This window comes from Vipera ursinii, assembly GCF_947247035.1.
Source record: "Vipera ursinii genome assembly, chromosome: 1".
NCBI classification, from domain to species: domain Eukaryota; kingdom Metazoa; phylum Chordata; class Lepidosauria; order Squamata; family Viperidae; genus Vipera; species Vipera ursinii.
The window spans coordinates 185,391,365-185,409,599 of NC_139512.1; the positions used below are offsets into that span (position 1 = coordinate 185,391,365).

At 42.5% G+C, this 18,235-nt stretch overlaps 1 protein-coding gene across 4 annotated transcripts in view; it reads left to right on the forward strand.

Annotated features, from left to right (window-relative positions):
* HDAC4 (histone deacetylase 4) overlaps positions 1–18,235 on the forward strand; it is a 371,455-nt gene that overhangs the window by 74,468 nt on the left and 278,752 nt on the right. For 3 of the 4 annotated variants that reach the window (XM_083350735.1, XM_083350736.1, XM_083350738.1), the window contains 3 exons: positions 2,021–2,253; positions 12,140–12,290; positions 13,954–14,074. In XM_083350735.1, the coding sequence (XP_083206861.1) occupies positions 2,021–2,253; positions 12,140–12,290; positions 13,954–14,074 (505 nt within the window). The remainder of the gene's footprint in view (positions 1–2,020; positions 2,254–12,139; positions 12,291–13,953; positions 14,075–18,235) is intronic. The other variant, XM_083350737.1, reaches the window with a different exon arrangement.

Below are 18,235 nucleotides of genomic sequence, written 5' to 3' on the forward strand. Positions count from 1 at the left end.
GCTCCCTTGTCGTGTAGGTTGACCACCCCTTGCTTGATTTCTCCCTCAAGGTTCTCCACAATAATCTCCACGCAGGCCTCTTTGTCAGGATACATCTGGCCAAACCAGTCTGGGTGTGACTACACCTGATTCAGGAAGAAGGCCAGCTTCTCTGGGGTCTCATCAAAGGTTGCTTTTAGCAAGGGGGGCTGCTGGGCTGTGAGCACAAGCCAATGTCCTGGGACCCACTCCCCCGCATAGGGGAAGGGCCCAGGTTGAGCAGCTGGCTTTGGCGATTGCAGCAGTGGCTGGCCTACCATGCAGGGTGGTTGTTGGAGGACCGGCAGCCCCAGGTCTCAGGCTTGCAACTGGACTGAGGTGTGGAAATCCTCTGGGGGCTGGCCATCTCCCTAGTTGCAGTAGTTGCTGCCCTCAGGGTGGATTGAGATGACAGGCTTGGCATGGCTGGCAGGAGTTGGCTGGACCTTGCCTGGGGAATCCACTCCCCGTACTTGTAGGCCACACCATCTCTTCTGTTGCTGTTCAATTGACTCAATGCTTCCTACTGCAAAATGCTTCCTTTCCATTCTGAAACTTTCCTCCTCTTCCATCCAGGCATCTCCCCCCTGAGTCTTCACAGCCCCTCCAGAGGTGACTGGATAGGATATAGGGGCTCAGTATCCCTTAATTGAATTTGAAATTTAATGAGAGCTGATTTAATGTTACCACTCCAGCCGATGATCCCAACAAAGCAAGAGATATTTCAATCTCTACCGCCAGGAAATTCATTCCAGCAGTAATGAACTCGTAAGTCAGCTCTGATTAAATTGGTGCAAAAGCAGTATGTTCAAAGCATAGCAACCCCCTTCCCCCTCCCCCCCCCCGACCATGCAGGTCACATTACCCAATTAAGCTGCAGACAATTATTATGAAAAAAGAATCTTCAGTTTCCAAAACAATCTTCACAGCTGCAGATACAACATAGATTCCATTCTCTCCCCGTCTCTGTTGGCAAGTTAAGGGAAGAAAGAAAGAACTGAAACAGCATGAATGAACCTTTTATTGTCAAAGTACAACCTTGTATACATTGAGATTGGCTGAGCCTCCCTTCGTGCCCCCCCCAAATCACAGTGACAACAAACCCACCATCTTGTTACACCATGTGAGCTAATTGCACAATACATCGGCCTCACAAGTCAATCATACATAAAGTTATTTCCTGTTTAGAAGCTGTTCTTCAGCCTATTGGTATGGCTGGCTATACTCCTGTATCTCCTACCCAGGGTGTGAATCATCCCTGAGAATTTTTCTCACTCTTCCAAGGCAGCGAGCCCTGGCGATGTTATCCAGTGGTGTCAGGGGACAGCCCATGATGTTTTGGTCTGAATTTGACAATAGATGCAGCGGCAAACATTCAAAAGCAAATTGCAGGTCCTACCCATATTATTTTCAAATAACAATATGCCTCAAAAAAGAATACTGTTATTGATAGTGATATTTTTAATCTAACCTTTATGCTTTGCAACATAGACAGATATATGGAATTTCTAATAGCAGTGCAATGTATTAAATAAAACTTTCCTTAATATCATAAAAACAGACTTCAAATCAAAAGTACTGTCAACATATCTACTACTTTTATAGGAAATAGAGCAGTTCTTTTTATGTTACATTCAATTTTAGATAAAACCAAATAATGTTATGCTTGTAATATTGACATTATGAAAGGTGATTAATATTAATAGAATTGTTTTCAATACTTTAAACTTTATAAATAATAGTGTTAATAATTTATAAACATTACATAAATATTGTATTGAAGTCAACATTAAAATAAAATTAATATACAATATATTTACGTTTATAATAATAAAAGGGAAAAAAGAAAGAAAACACGCTTTATTCTGACAGATATACAATATTATAAACTATTATGTTTTCAAAGTCCAGACTTAACACTATTTAATATAAATAATAGGACAAATATTTTGTAGCTTACTGAATAATAATTGTAGATGAATGGACTTTTTCTGTTTTGTAGTTGATGTGTCTGCAACAGTACCTTTGCAAGTTTCACCTATGGATTTTCACTTGGATCATCAATTCTCCATATCAGTGAGTGAACCTACATTACGCGAACAGCAGCTCCAACAGGAATTGTTAGCCCTCAAACAAAAACAACAAATCCAAAGACAGATCCTCATAGCAGAATTCCAGAGACAACATGAACAACTTTCTCGTCAACATGAAGCTCAGCTACATGAACACATAAAGGTGTGTGATGCAGCTTGAAGGGCAGGGATGTGGGGTATGTGTGTAAGCTTATGGTTCCTATATATTATATTTTTAAAAAATTAATTTGTGTGTGTGCCTCCCTGGCTCCCTGACTGACACACTGACTGGAGTATTATTCTTGCTGATGTGAAAGAAGTTCAGTTTCCATAGTGTCTCAGTGAGTAAGCGAACAATGAGAATAAACAAGACTTTACCAAGGGGGTCTCTTTATTCTTTTTTTATCTAGTTCAGGCTAATCTTCATCCAAAAAGATGGTTTCTGAAAACTTAGAACCAGAGCAAGTTACATGTGAAAAACATTGTGGATTTGGCTAAAATGCTCAGTGGGGGAGGTTGCAAACCACATGGACAGCAAAGGTAATATCATCATGATCAGCAAAAGTATTTTGTTTTTCTGCTACAAGTGCTAGCATATGTTCATATTGGAAGAGTGAATGAAGACAAGATTGCTATGTTACAACACATGAGGGAAAATGCTAATTTCCTGAACAGCACAGCTAAAGCTCTTCAGGAGTGACAAGAGAAAAAGAAACCAGAGGACAGGAAAATCTCCCTTTGGTGGAGACCAACATATGGAAAAATGTATTCCAAAGAAGCATTCTGTTCTAGTAGAGCTCAGAAACTGGTGCAGGCTCTCCTTTCAGAGGACACAAGATACTTAAATGGATCAAAGAAACCTAAGAGCTGCTTTGAGAAAAAGAAAAGGTGTGACATAATGGTGGGTGAGCCCAGGTTGAGAGGGATGGCTGGATACAATACAGATCAGAAATAAAAATCTGTATTGGAATCAGTTTGCTTCAACTGATAGAATTGTAAGGTAGGAAGGGATAGAATCAAGATCACGTGAAGTATTAATACCACTTTACAATGCCTTGGTAAGGCCACACTTGGAATACTACATCCAGTTTTGGTCACCACGATGTAAAAAAGATGTTGAGACTCTAGAAAGAGTACAGAGAAGACCAACAAAGATGATTAGGGGACTGGAGACTAAAACATAAGGAGCGGCTCCTGGAATTGGGTATGTCTAGTTTAATGAAGAGAAGGACGAGGGGAGACATGATAGTAGTGTTCCAATATCTCAGGGGCTACCACAAAGAGGAGGGACTCAAGCTATTCTCCAAAGTGCCCAAAGGCAGGACAAGGAGCAATGGATGGAAACTAATCAAGGAGAGAAGCAACCTAGAACTAAGGAGAAACTTCCTGACAATCAGTGGAACAACCTGCCTCCAGAAGCTGTGAATGTTCCAACACTGGAAGTTTTTAAGAAGAGACTGGACAGCCATTTGTCCGAAATGGTATAGGGTTTCCTGCCTGAGCAGGGGGTTGGATTAGATGACCTCCAAGGTCCCTTACAACTATTATTATTATTATTATTATTATTATTATTATTATTATTATTATTATTATTATTATTATTATTATTATTATTATTATTATTATTATTTTAGAGTCCAATCCACTGCCCAGAACAGGAATCCTTACAGAATCCTGGATAAATGGCTATCCATTTCTTTTCTTAAAAAACCTCAATTATGGAGCACCCACAAATTCACGGGACAAGCTATTCTTTAGGTCAGTGGTCCCCAACCTTTTGGGCACGAGGGACCGGTTCCATGGAAAGAGGTTTTTCCATAGACTGGAGGGTGCTTGGTTTCACATGCCACCTGCATCCTGCGGATGTGGACCAGTTTCTGATATGCAGCGGCCCAGTTCCGGTCCATGGACCGGTGGTTGGGACCCCTGCTTTAGGTAAAACATATCCAGTTTCTGTAACTATTCTTCATAGAATTTAGCCTCCAAGTCCCTTATAATCCTTGCTGCATTCTCATCTGCCCTCTTTTCAGTTCCTCAGCATTGTTTTGGCATGTGACTAGAGCTGGACACAGAGTTCCATTACTGTTAGCTGAGCAGTGCACCATAGACTAGTACTATCACTTCTTGTCTTCTTGACACAATTCCTCTGATGAATCAGCCTCAAATGGCATTGGCTGTTTTGGCAGCTACAATACATTGCTGGTTCATGCTTAATCTGTGGCCCACCAAGATTCCACAGTTATTCTTACAAGTACCTGTGCATCTGATTTTTCCTGCCTAAGTGCAGAACCTTGCAATTCTCATCATTAAGCAACATTTTGATAACAAAATATCTAGGGGCCAATGCTCAAGTATATCAAAAACCTTTTGAATCTTGAGACTGTCTTGTGATAGTCTAGCAATCTCCCAGCTTTGTGTGACATGCAAATATTGTAAGCATCCTTCTCTTATCTAAACAATTTATAAGTATGTTGACATGGGCCCGATTAAAATTCTGAAGTACCCCCCTACATACTACCCTCCATGTGAGCATAGTCTCATTAAGAATCATTTATTGAAAAAAGATTGTTCAGCCAGCTATGAATCCATGTCGTTCTACTTCATCAAGAAGGAAGTTATAGTTTATCTTATCAAATGCCTTAATGCAGACTAAATATACATCAGCCAAACAAAGGGAAAGGTCTTCCAAAGAGCAGGGGTTGCCAAAGAAAAGACACACTTCCTAGCTCCCATAAAATGGCAACTTTTAAAGAGCAGGCCCACCCTATCCAATCTGGTAGGATGGGCAAATGGCTTTAGAGAGAATTTCTGTTGCAAATAATGTGGTCCCATGCCATATAGGGATTTAAAGGCAATAATTAACCCCTTGAAATGTGCCCTTAAATGGTAATATTTATACCTTAATGCAGACATGTCAAACTTGCGATGTCACGTGATGTTGCGTGAGGTATCAGAGCTTTTTCTCCATTGCCAGCAATGAGGTGGACGCGGTTTCCTGGTGATGCATCCGGCCCACGGGCTGGCAGTTTGACACCCCTGCCTTAATGCTTGTGGCAAGGTTAATGCTTTTAAAATCAATGTAATTTGCAAGTTTATTATATATTTTACAGTATGTAGAATATATTATATCTGATTTTTTTTTCCAAAATTTTAATACACATTTTCACATTTTTTGGGGGAATCTTTTATTCCAAAAATACTTTTGAAAAAGACTAATTTTTCAATTGAAGAACTTGAACTTTATGCTTTTATTACGATTCATCGTATAGTTAGCCACATGTTCGTACTGGATTTGGCATTTTTATCCACTTATTGAGCCCTTCCCAAGGACCTGGGATAAGAAGAGGATGATGTTTTATGGTATTAAAGGTATTGTCACAGGATGTGAGTTGTATTGAGTAAAGCTTTCTTTTGTAGTTGACTGATAGTAAATTTGTCACTGTCGATGGTGTGCAAGTGGTGGTCCAGTTGCTTTGGGATTGCACCCATTATTATTAATACTACCTCTGCTTTCTTTTGCCACAGTAGTTCTATTTCTATTGGCAGGTCTTTGGACCTGCAGATAGAAATAAACATTTCATCAGTGCAACAGTCTAGAATGAGGGTTATTTATTTTATTTATTTATTTATTTATTTGATTTGTATACCGCCCTTCTCCCAGGACTCAGGGCGGTGAACAGTAACATAAATATCAAAATGCACAAATACAGAAATTGAAAACAAATTAAACCCTAATGCCCAAATGAAGAAGATAAGTTACATTAAAACAAAACCCGTCAGACCAGACCGGATTGCTCAAACAGATAGGTTTTTAGGTTGCGTCGGAAGGAGCGAAGGTCGGGAGCCATCCGGAGCTCAACCGGTAAACGGTTCCATAGGTCAGGCGGGCCCACAGAGAACGCCCTCCCCCTGGGAGCCATCAGACGGCATTCTCCGAACGGCGGCACCCTTAGGAGGCCCTCTCTGTGGGAGCGCACTGGGCGGAGGGAAGTTGACGCCGGCAGCAGGTGATTCCTAAGGTACTCCGGACCCATGCCATGTAGGGCTTTGAAAACCATTACCAGCACCTTGAATCTCACCCGGAGGACAACTGGGAGCCAATGTAGCTCACGGAGCAGAGGTGTAACATGGGAGTATCGGGAGACTCCCAACACAACTCTCACGGCTGCATTCTGTACCAGTTGGAGCCTCCGAGTGGTCCTCAAGGGCAGCCCCATATAGACAGCATTGCAGTAGTCTAAACGAGAGGTCACGAGCGCATGAGTGACCGTACGCAGGGCATCCCGGTCTAGATAGGGCCGCAATTGGCACACCAGGCGAACCTGGGCAAAGGCTCCCCTAGTCACAGCTATTATGTGGTGTTCCAAGGAAAGCTGTGAATCTAGGAGGACTCCCAAGTTGCGAGCCCTATCTACGGGGGGTAATAACACCCCCCATAGAAAGAGATGGAATGTTCTGAATATCCCGAGATGCCGGTACGCACAGCCACTCAGTCTTGTCAGGGTTGAGTTGAAGCCTGTTCCTCCCCATCCAGACCCGAACTGCTTCCACGCAATGGGACATCACATCGAGGGCATCACTGAGGTGGTTTGGGGTCGAAATCAAAAGCTGGGTATCATCAGTATACTAATGATACCCAGCTCCAAAACCACGAATGATCTCACCCAGCGGTTTCATGTAGATGTTGAACAGGAGAGACGAGAGGACCGACCCCTGAGGAACTCCACAAGTGAGAGGCCTCAAGCTCGACCTCTACCCCCTGCCAATACCGACTGCGAACGTCCCATGAGATAGGAGAACCACTTAAGAACCGTGCCTCCCACTCCCAATCCCCTGAGACGCTGCAGCAAGATACCATGGTCGATGGTATCAAAAGCCGCTGAGAGAACTAGTAGGACTAGGACAGAGGAACAACCTCTGTCCCGAGCTCTCCAGAGATCATTTACCAGGGTGACCAATGCCGTCTCCGTGCTGTGTCCGGGCCTGAAACCCAATTGGTACGGGTCCAGATAGTCAGTTTCCTCCAGAACCGAAGGGAGCTGATGCGCCACCACACTCTCAACAACCTTAGCAAGAAAGCAAAGGTTGGAGACCGGACGAAAGTTGTTTAATATAGCTGGGTCCAAGGTAGGTTTCTTGAGGAGGGGTCTCACCACCGCTTCTTTCAAGACGGAGGGGAAACAACCCTCACTCAAGGAGGCAGATATCACCGCCTGGAGCCAGCTTCGTGTTCCCTCTCGAGCCGAATAAACCAGCCATGAAGGGCACGGATCTAATAAACAAGTGGTGGAGCTCAGCTTCCTCATAATTCTGTCCACTTCCTTTGGGGTCACAGGGTTGAACTCCTCCCAGATAACATCGACAAGACCACCCATGTCCTGATCGTCAGACTCTGCCCAGTCGGAGTCCAAACCGGTCCGAATCCGAGTGATTTTGTCTGACAGATGTTGGCAAAACTCCTCGGCACGACCCTGCAAGGGTTCCTCCCTCACCTCCTGATTAAGAAGGGAGCAAGTTACCCTAAACAGGGCGGCCGGGCGGTTATCTGCGGACGCAATGAGTGTAGCGAAGTAATTAGACCTCGCCATCCTCATTGCCGCGAGATAAGATCTAGTAAAGGATCTTAGTCGCGATCGGTCGGATTCAGATCGGGTGGATCTCCAACAGCTCTCTAGGCCCCGTCTCCGACGCTTCATCTCCCGGAGCTCCATGGAAAACCATGGAGCGAACTGGGATCTGCACCGGGTCAGGGGCCGCAAGGGAACAACTTGGTTAAGTGCATCCATGGCAGCCTTTTCCCAGGCTTCCACTAAGGCATCAACCGAGCTGTGAGCAAAGGAGGCAGGTGGAGACCCCAGCGCTGCCTGGAACTTCTCAGGGTCAATTAAGCGCCTGGGACGGAACCATCTTGATGGTTCAACAACTCCACAATGGGGGTGGTATAGCAGAAGACCAGCCTCAGGAGATGATGATCGGTCCATGACAGGGGTATAATAATTGGGGAACCCCCACCAAGATCATCTAATCACCGTCCAGATAGAAAAACCAAATCAAGCGTGTGGCCCCCCACATGAGTCGGGCCCTGAATTACTTGTATCAGGTCCATGGCCGTCATGGAAGCCATGAACTCTCGGGCCAACTCAGATGATCCTCCCAGGGATGGTAGATTGAAATTACCCAAAACTATAAACTTGGGGAATTCAACCACCAGCCCCTAGAGGATATCGAGAAGCTCAGGCAGGGCCACTGCTGTGCGACTAGGCGGAAGGTATACCAGCAGTAAGCCCAACTGCGCCCTAGGGCCACATCTCAGGAGGAGGGATTCACACCCGGCTATTTGGACGATGGTGGACTCCTGAGGACAAAGAGTCTTCCTCATAACTACTGCCACTCCCCCGCCCCTACCCTGAGCCCGAGGTCGGTGAAGCACTCGGAAACCTGGTGGGCAGAGATCAACCAGAGGGACACCACCCTCTGGGCCCAACCAGGTCTCCGTAATGCAAGCCAGGTCCGTATGCTCATTCTCAATCAGATCGCAAATGAGAGGAGCCTTATTGATTACGGACCTGGCATTCAAGTACACCAGCCGCAGCTCAGGTGGCTGCTTATCCTTGCTCCCGGAGTCTTGGGAAGAAACCAGAGGGTCGGAGCGCTTCACCGCTTGGTTACCTTGGTGCATTCATAATCTGTGCAGGTTTGAATTCTATGTGATGATTGGCTGCTTGTAAGGAACTGTCCATTGATTGGTGGATGGATTGTTAGTTTTAATTGATCTGCCTTGTCACTTTATTGTGAATGGTTTGGATCTTGCATCTGATTGGCTGGCAAAACACTTTTAGTCCTGTAGTTTGCTGTTAGTTCCTTTATTTAGGTGTCAGGCTTCCAGGCTTCTCTGACTCCTCTGTTGTTTGCATGGGTACTGTACAGGTTATCCTCAAGAAATGACAGGCCATTTAATGACTATTCAAAACAATGACCAACACCCCAAAACTGCATACGAACTTGTTTCCAAGTTATGACAGAAGAAATGTTCTTACAGTCATTCCATAGTTATGACAGACCACAGGGGCGCTGCTGTGTCCTTCCCTGCCTGTCTTCCCACCCATCCCCTGTAGTGCTGCTTAGGCCTGCTCCCCATGCCTCTTGGAACCAGTCGCCATGTTGATCACCCCTAAAATAGCAGCTACTTACCAAGCTTTCTGTGTCTATGGTAAACTGGCCTTTAAGGCAGCTTCAGGACAAGCTTCCTAAAACCTTTCCCTTGCTTAATCTCCCTCCCGCCTCAAGCACATTTCTTCTATAAAAAACAAACAAACAAAAAGTTGGGAGGGACAAACTTTTAGATCTCCTCACCCTTCCCAATTAGGTGCTAAAACTAAACTCTCTCTCTCCCATCCAATCAACATCCCTTTTTAAAAACTTTATCTGATTGATTGACTTTCTGTAGTGGGCAGTCTACAGTCTAGCTAGCCTTTGAATCCTAGCTGGACTCTACATGCAGTTAAGTGGACAGCTAAAGTCTGCAAAGACTCAAGAGTCCTCCATTTTCTGGCACAACTTTTAGGGTTTTTCTTTTACATCAGGCAAAAAAGTTCTCTGAGGGAATGTGCCACAAACTTTACATCATATTTTGACAGAATGCTCTCCTCAGAAGATTCCCTGGATACATGCAAGAACTACACTATTTTGTAGGCACTGTTGTCCAGTAGTTAAATGATCCAGATATCCAGCCATAGGCTTAGCCATTCTAGTAATTGCTCGTGCATAATTTCATTTTATTCATAATTTTATTCATCATTCATGTTGGGTGTTTTTAAAATAATTAACAGAGTTTGAAGAGACCTTGGAGGTCTTTTAGTACAACTCTCTGGTATACCTTTCAGACAAATAGTTGTCCAATCTCTTCTTTAAAATCTCCACAATTTCTGGATGCAGGTGTCACTGCTGCAAATATTGACATGTTTTTGCACTGACAATATAAGAGGCAGCCTTTTGCTTTAACTGTTTGGTTTTGAATCACTAAAGAGTGGGAGAAATGTAACCCAGATGTTTTGACAAGACAAGGGATAACTGCTTCAGGAGGGAAGTGAAACTTTTTGTGTTAAATTAATTGGTAAATGTGATTCATGACATGTAAATAAGGGAGGGAAATTCTGTATGATGTGGTGTTCAAGGGGAAGAGAATTCAGATTCTGGCATCCATCCATGAGTGTCGATGCTCCGTTCTGCTCATTATAGACTTTTTTAGAATAAATAATCATGAAGTGCTCTTTGATGTGTTTTTTAAATTGGAACCATGACAGCAGGTCATTCTGCTGATTAATTGTTCTGTCAGAAAATTTATCCTTAGTTCTAGATTGGTTCTCTCCTTGATTAGTTTCTATTCATTACTTCTTGTCCTGCCTTCAGGTGCATTGAAGGGGGGGTGTCTAGGACAACCCGCCACAGCACAACTTGCCACGGGACAACTCACCCACGGGAGAATTCAGTGCTGTATTAATTGTTTTATTTCATTACTTTTATTATTTGTGACCATGTTTTCACTGAAATTATTGTAACTCTTGTATTTCTGGATTCTTTTTTTATTATTATTGGCCATGGTTTCATTGAAATTAATTTAATTTTTGCATTTGTTTAATTGTTCTGCAGTGAATCCCATGGTGAGTTGGCTGTGGCCAGTTGTCCATGGCGAATTGTCTCATTCCGTTTTAGAGAATAGGATGACTCCTTCTTTCTGCAGCCCCTTTAGTTATTAGAACACTGCTATTATGTCACCCTTGGTCCTTTTTAAAATTTTTTTTAGATACACTCAATTTCTGCCACTGGTCTTCGTATGTTTAAACTTCCAGTCCCCTAATCATTTTTGTTGTTCTTCTCTGTACTCTTTCCACAGTCTCAACATGTTTTTTATATTGTGGCAATCAAAACTGGATATAATATTCCAAGTGCAGTCTTATGAAGACATTATAAAGTTGTACTAACTTTTTATGTGATCTTGATTCTATCCCTTTATTAATGCAGCCTAGGACTATGTTTGCTTTTTTGGCAAGTCATTTAAATCATTGATGAAGATATTGAAGAGTACTGGGCCTAAGATACAACCTTGAGTTACCCCTCTGCATGCTTCTCTCAATGTACGTGCAGTTCCATTAAGAATTGATTACATGTTGAGTGTGGTTGGTCAGCCAGTTACGAATATACAATTAATAAAAGTGACATCATTAAGAAGGTATCCCTAAATATAGAGCAATGCCTCCTTTCCAGATGTTGTTGTTAGCTGCGAAGTCGTGTCTGACCCATCGCGACCCTATGGACAATGTTCCTCCAGGCCTTCCTGTCCTCTACCATCTTCTGGAGTCCATTTAAGCTCACGCCTACTGCTTCAGTGACTCCATCCAGCCACCTCATTCTCTGTCGTCCCTTTCTTCTATTTCCCTCAATCTTTCCCAGCATTAGGCTCTTCTCCTCTTCTTCTCTCTGCTATGACCTGTCCGTCTTGGGTGTCCCTGCACGGCATAGCTCATAGCTTCATTGAATTACGCAAGCCCCTTCGCCACGACAAGGCAGTAATCTATGAAGGGGCCTTTCCAGATAGATACCTATAAATAGATTGAAGACTGTAGTTGTACTTCTGTTTTGTAGGAAGTTGTGGAATGTTTTAATTACTGAATGGTGATTTTTTAAAAATAATTTATGATACAGAAATATGTTGTGAAAATACTGTTCAGTATGCTTGCCAGAATCTGTGTTGTGATATCATCAAACACAGATCTTCAGTTTCTCCCTTCGTTTCTTATTTAGAATGTAATTTTTTCCTTCCTTTAAAATGCTTTATTCTGACAAATATTAAGATACCATTTTAAGGAATTGAGTGGGTCAAGGATTGTGACAGATCTTCAGTTTCTCCCTTCGTTTCTTATTTAGAATGTAATTTTTTTCTTCCTTTAAAATGCTTTATTCTGACAAATATTAAGATACCATTTTAAGGAATTGAGTGGGTCAAGGATTGTGTGCATTTTTACCTTCCCCCTCTTTTATTGGCCTAACAGCAGCAACAGGAGATTTTAGCAATGAAACATCAGCAGGAGCTATTGGAACACCAGAGGAAATTAGAACAACATCGGCAGGAACAAGAGTTGGAGAAACAACACAGAGAGCAGAAGCTCCAGCAGCTTAAAAACAAAGAGAAAGGAAAAGAAAGTAAGTAAAAGCATGCTAGGTTATGTTTATGTAATAGACACATTTCCCTGCAACAAAATACCAAGAAAAAACGTGTACTTTATTGACTGCTCCTGCCCCTTTAACGTGAATAAACTAATGGAGAGCCTATTTTATAGATAGGTTTCAAACTACATTAGAACTACAATCCTAATTTAGCCCAAGGATATTCACCACAGTCTTCGTGATGCACCTACAGATCTCTGTGTGCATAATCTACCATTTTAATATGTGATGTTCCAAGATTCAACTTTTTTGTGAGATTGAGCCCTGTTGGCTCATGCCCACCTTGAGAATATTATCAGACTTTTCAGCCATATTTAACAACACTGTGTGGCTGAAAAAATATCCAACATATAGTGATAGAGTGTCAAAACAGAACTTATAATGGAGATTTCACTGATTTTCTGGCTGCAACGAAGTAAAAAACAAAAAATTATATTTGCAAATTAGATATTTGTAATCTTCCTTTTAAGATTTCAGATTCTATATTCTATGTTTTGCATTTAAACTTCATTTTTACTGAAATATGTGTGAATATGCCATAGAATAATAAATCACAATGGAAATATTGTGAGGATTGTGGCACTGCTATCTGATTTTCTTGATTATTTTCAATATTTTATTAACCAGTTTTATTTGGTTTTGTTCTTATACTGTATAGATCCCTCCTACCTATTGCTGTAAGACATCAGCTGTGAGGCAATATTGTTCTTGCCTTTTCTAGTTGGATAAGGGCAGTTGGACTGTTGTGCATATTGACAGAATCTCACACCTTAAATCTCTTGCAGATCCTCAGCCTTCCTTTCGATTTCATTCATGTATTTAAAAACCACCGCTTTGTGTTACCAAGTCAATTAAACTTTAAAGTATCAATTGCCATTCCAGTGTTAATGGGTATTTCTAGGAAATACAGGAAGAGACCTTCTAACCCTTCTGCATCCTGCAAGATTGAATGTTCATAATTAACAAACATTCTGTTACTAACTTAATTTTTATGTAGGCATTACAGAGCCATATGCATGGTAGATTTCTTGGACCCTGGTGGATGAGAAAGGCTGGAAATTACATGTTTTGGATAGATGGTTAAATTTTTATCAGACATATTTACAGGTAGACTTCTATGTACAACTGGTCACTTAATGGCCATTCAAAGATACAACAGACCCCCCCTCCCCAAAAGCTACATATGACACTGCAGAAATACAGGAAATCGTGTTTCTAAATTAGAAATCTAACAAAAAAGAGAACTCAAAATTCATTTGTGCTTTACGTGCCAGGTTTTCTATTTAATAAAACCAAATTATTTATATAATAATTATATAGAATTGCTCAAATAAAATGAAGAAAAATGAACCATTTTTAAGAGATTTTTTTCTGTACATAGGCTGATATGTCAAAAAATGATATGTAGAATACTTACTTAAACAAAAGCTAAATAACTTCTGTAGGTGCTGCAAACTATAATTTTATCCCTGATCTTCTGTTTATAGGAAAAAGATAAATATAATTATCTATTTTCAAGTACTGGTTCTAATTTTGTATCTTTTTGACATTATAAAAATATTATTGCCAGCTTATAATATTGAAAAGGTTCAACAATTTTATGTAGTTATATCTATTTTCTTTTGGTTTGGTGTTTTAGGTGCAGTGGCAAGTACAGAAGTAAAAATGAAATTGCAAGAGTTTGTTTTAAATAAAAAAAAGGCTTTGGCTCAGCGAAATCTCAACCACTGCATTTCCAATGATCCTCATTTCTGGTATGGGTAAGCATTCTTACCACTATCCTAGGTTTCCCATCATTCTTGTAAATGGATACAGATGACAAATGAGGGTTCTCCTTTATGGACATTGCACTTTTAAAAGCCAACTGAACTCACAGATAACATGTACAGTTTAAATTAAAATGTATCCTTAGCTTTTTGAGGAGAGGGGATGATAATATGATAGTGATTTGATGAAAGTAGAGAATGAATGGCCAAAGATGGGGAAATTATTACTATAAAGGATAGGAATATTTTAATATAAGAATTCCTTAAAAATGACACATTTTAATTAATACTACACAACAAAAAAGCAATGTTTTAACAACCATACAGATACAGTTAACTTTAGACTAGTCACTCTTTCTCAGCCCTAGGAAAAGGACAGTGGCAACTTCTGAAAATGTTGCCAAAAAACCCTGCATGGATTTGCCAAAGAATCCCAAGGAGGCAAGAGTGATTGAAAGTAACAGCAGCAAGAACGACAACAAAATAAGAAGTGTTTATTACGTGATGGTACTTTGCAACTCTTATGTGCTACTGCACACAGTTTTACAATACTGTATCTTATAGAAGAATTGCTGTCACAAATTAAAAAAAAACTAATAGCATTTTGTTGAGCAGCCTATAATCAGAACTGAGAAAATAAAAGCAGTTTAGGTATCTCTGTAGTAGTGTCAATACAGCACTGCTCAGTTGTCTCAACTTGTTCATCACCATAGAGGCATCAGCATTCCAAGAGTGGAAGTTATTCTAACACCAAGAAGAAAGCACTGCAGTGAGCCCAAAGTAAAGACTCTTCTGTGAGCAAAGACTGAAATGTTTGTAGCACATTTGAGCTATCAATCTTTACTTTCTCCTTTTTTTATTAAAAAGTTTTAGAATACATTTTATCTTTAACAAACAACAACAAAAAAGAAAAAGAAACCCCCCCACAGCCCCCTTCCTTCCCACCCTCCCCAACCCTCCCCAACCCCACCCTCCCTTTCCCCTCCCCCCACTTCCCAGAGCAGAATACAGGGTATAAAAATACAAACAATCATAATCTAGCCTACGCAAACAATCCTGAACTATATATATCGAACTTTAACTCATATAGATAAACTCCAAACATATATATATATGCATCATATCAATAATTATTCAAAAACAAGATAATACTTTTCAATCTACCCAATAAAAACAATCACAAATAAAACAATTTATATCAATTGTCTAAAGCTGTTCTTCTTCCCAACTAAGCTTTTAATTCATATTATCCTGATATATTATACAAATTAAAATACCATAGATTACTTCCAAACTTAAATTTTTTATATATAATCACATCATTCTTATATTCTTATATTCTATTACCTACTCCAATATTGCCCATAAAAGTATTACAAATTAATTTCAATCATACATAAAACAATTTATATCAGTTTTATAAAACTATTCTTCTATCCAACTAAACTTTAACATACTAAAACCAAGTTTATACAACCTTTCCTTCTAATGTATTATACAACTTAAAATACCATACATTACCTTCCAGGCTTAAAACTTTCCATCCAAATAACAAAGCATAACCTACAGAATATCAATAAACACTACTACAAATCTTCCCAATTAAATTTTCATAATCATCTTAAAACTAAAGCAACACAAAATATTATATAATTATTTTATAAGGGTGAAAAATGAATCCCCAAATACTTAATCCTTCTAGCATCCTTATTACATTATTATCTCTTGCAATTATGCAACTAAATCCTCAGGTTTGCTTCATTCTTCCAGAAGCAGCACACCTCTTCCAATTTCTGGCCTTCTCCCGTGGTGATGAAATTTGACCCACTCCTGTAGCTTTCACATCTGTCTGCGTTAACCCTTCAACATCTTGTGGATTCTCTCTGGAACGTTGAGGCTCTCTGTCACCTTTTTTCTTTGTAGACTCCAAAGACGGTATGGGGACTGCTTTTAAAACATTACTGTAAAAGTCACATGCCTGAATCACCGTAGTAAAACAATGCCTCATACCTTCATAAGTCGCCACCATACCCTCTGGTATTTGCCATCTCAGCCCTGCCTGAGCTGCTCGATGTCCTCTCTGGGCTGGTGGTTGAGTTCCCGAAACTTATAGTTTTGGGGGACTTCAATCTACCATCGCTGGGAGGTTCATCTGAGTTGGCTCGGGAGTTCATGGCTTCCATGACGGCCATGGACCTGATGCAAGTAATTTCGGGACCGACTCATGAGGGAGGCCACACCCTTGACCTAGTTTTCTTATCTGGACGGTGGTTAGATGATCTTGGTGGGGGCTCTCCAATTATTATGCCCCTGTCATGGACCGATCATCATCTCCTGCGGCTGGTCTTCCGTTTTGCCACCCCCCGCCGTGGGTGTTTGGAACCAATTAAATGGTACCGCCCCAGACGCTTAATGGATCCCCAGAGGTTCCAGGCAGCGCTGGGGTCCCCACCTGCCTCCCTTGCTCACAGCTCGGCAGATGCCTTAGTGGAAGCCTGGGAAAGGACGGCCACTGAGGCTCTTGACCGAGTTGTACCCCTGCGGCCCCTGACCCGGTGCAGATCCCGTCGAGCTCCATGGTTCTCTGCGGAGCTTCGGGAGATGAAGCGTCGGAGACGGGGCCTAGAGAGCGGTTGGAGGTCCAGCCGATCCGAATCCGACCGATTGCGACTAAGAGCCTACATTAGGTCTTATCTCGCTGCGATAAGGGAGGCGAGGTCTAACCACTTCGCCACCCTTATCGCGTCCGCAGATAATCGCCCAGCCGCCCTGTTTAGGGTGACTCGCTCCCTCCTAAATCAGGAGGTGAGGGAGGATCCCTTGCAGGGTCGTGCTGAGGAGTTTAACCAACATCTGTCGGACAAAATCGCTCGGATTCGGACCGGTCTGGACTCTGACTGGGCAGAGTCTGACGATCAGGACACTGGCGATCTTGTCGATATCACCTGGGAGGAGTTTGATTCTGTGACTCCGGAGGAAGTGGACAGGATCATGGGGAGACTGAGCACCACCACGTGTTTATTGGATCCGTGCCCTTCCTGGCTGGTTTATGCAGCCCGGGAGAGGACACGCAGCTGGTTCCAGGCAGTTATATCGGCTTCTTTGAGTGAGGGTAGCTTCCCCGCCGTCTTGAAAGAGGCGGTGGTGAGGCCTCTCCTCAAGAAGCCGGCCTTGGACCCAGCTGTATTAAACAACTTTCGTCCTGTCTCCAACCTTCGCTTCCTTGCGAAGGTTGTTGAGAGTGCGGTGGCGCATCAGCTCCCTCTGGTCCTGGATGAAGCGGATTATCTAGACCCGTACCAATCGGGTTTCAGGCCCGGGCACAGCACGGAGACGGCATTGGTCGCGCTGGTGAATGATCTCTGGAGGGCTCGGGACAGGGGATATTCCTCTGTTCTAGTCCTATTAGACCTCTCGGCGGCTTTCGATACCATCGACCATGGTATCTTGCTGCGGCGTCTCAGGGGATTGGGAGTGGGAGGCACAGTTTTACAGTGGTTCTCCTCCTATCTCCGGGGACGTTCGCAGTCGGTGTTGGCAGGAGGGCAGAGGTCGACCGCGAAGTCTCTCATTTGTGGAGTTCCTCAGGGGTCGGTCCTCTCGCCTCTCCTGTTCAACATCTACATGAAACCGCTGGGTGAGATCATTCGTGGCTTTGGAGTTGGGTATCATCAGTACGCTGATGATACCCAACTTTTCCTTTCGACCCCAAACCACCCCAGTGATGCCCTCAACGTGATGTCCCGGTGCCTGGAGGCGGTTCGGGTCTGGATGGGGAGGAACAGACTCCAACTCAACCCCGACAAGACTGAGTGGCTGTGCATACCTTCATCCCGGGTTTATTCGGATGTTCCACCTCTGGCTATGGGGGGTGAATTACTACCCCCCGTAGATAGGGCTCGCAACTTGGGAGTCCTCCTAGATTCACGGCTCACTTTGGAAGACCATATAGGAGCTGTGACTAGGGGGGCCTTCGCCCAGGTTCGCCTGGTGCGCCAGTTGCGGCCCTATCTTAGCCGGGATGATTTGTGCACGGTCACTCATGCGCTCGTGTCCTCTCGTCTGGACTACTGCAACGCTCTCTACATGGGGCTGCCCTTGAGGACCACCCGGAAGCTCCAACTGGTACAGAATGCAGCCGCGAGAGTTGTGTTG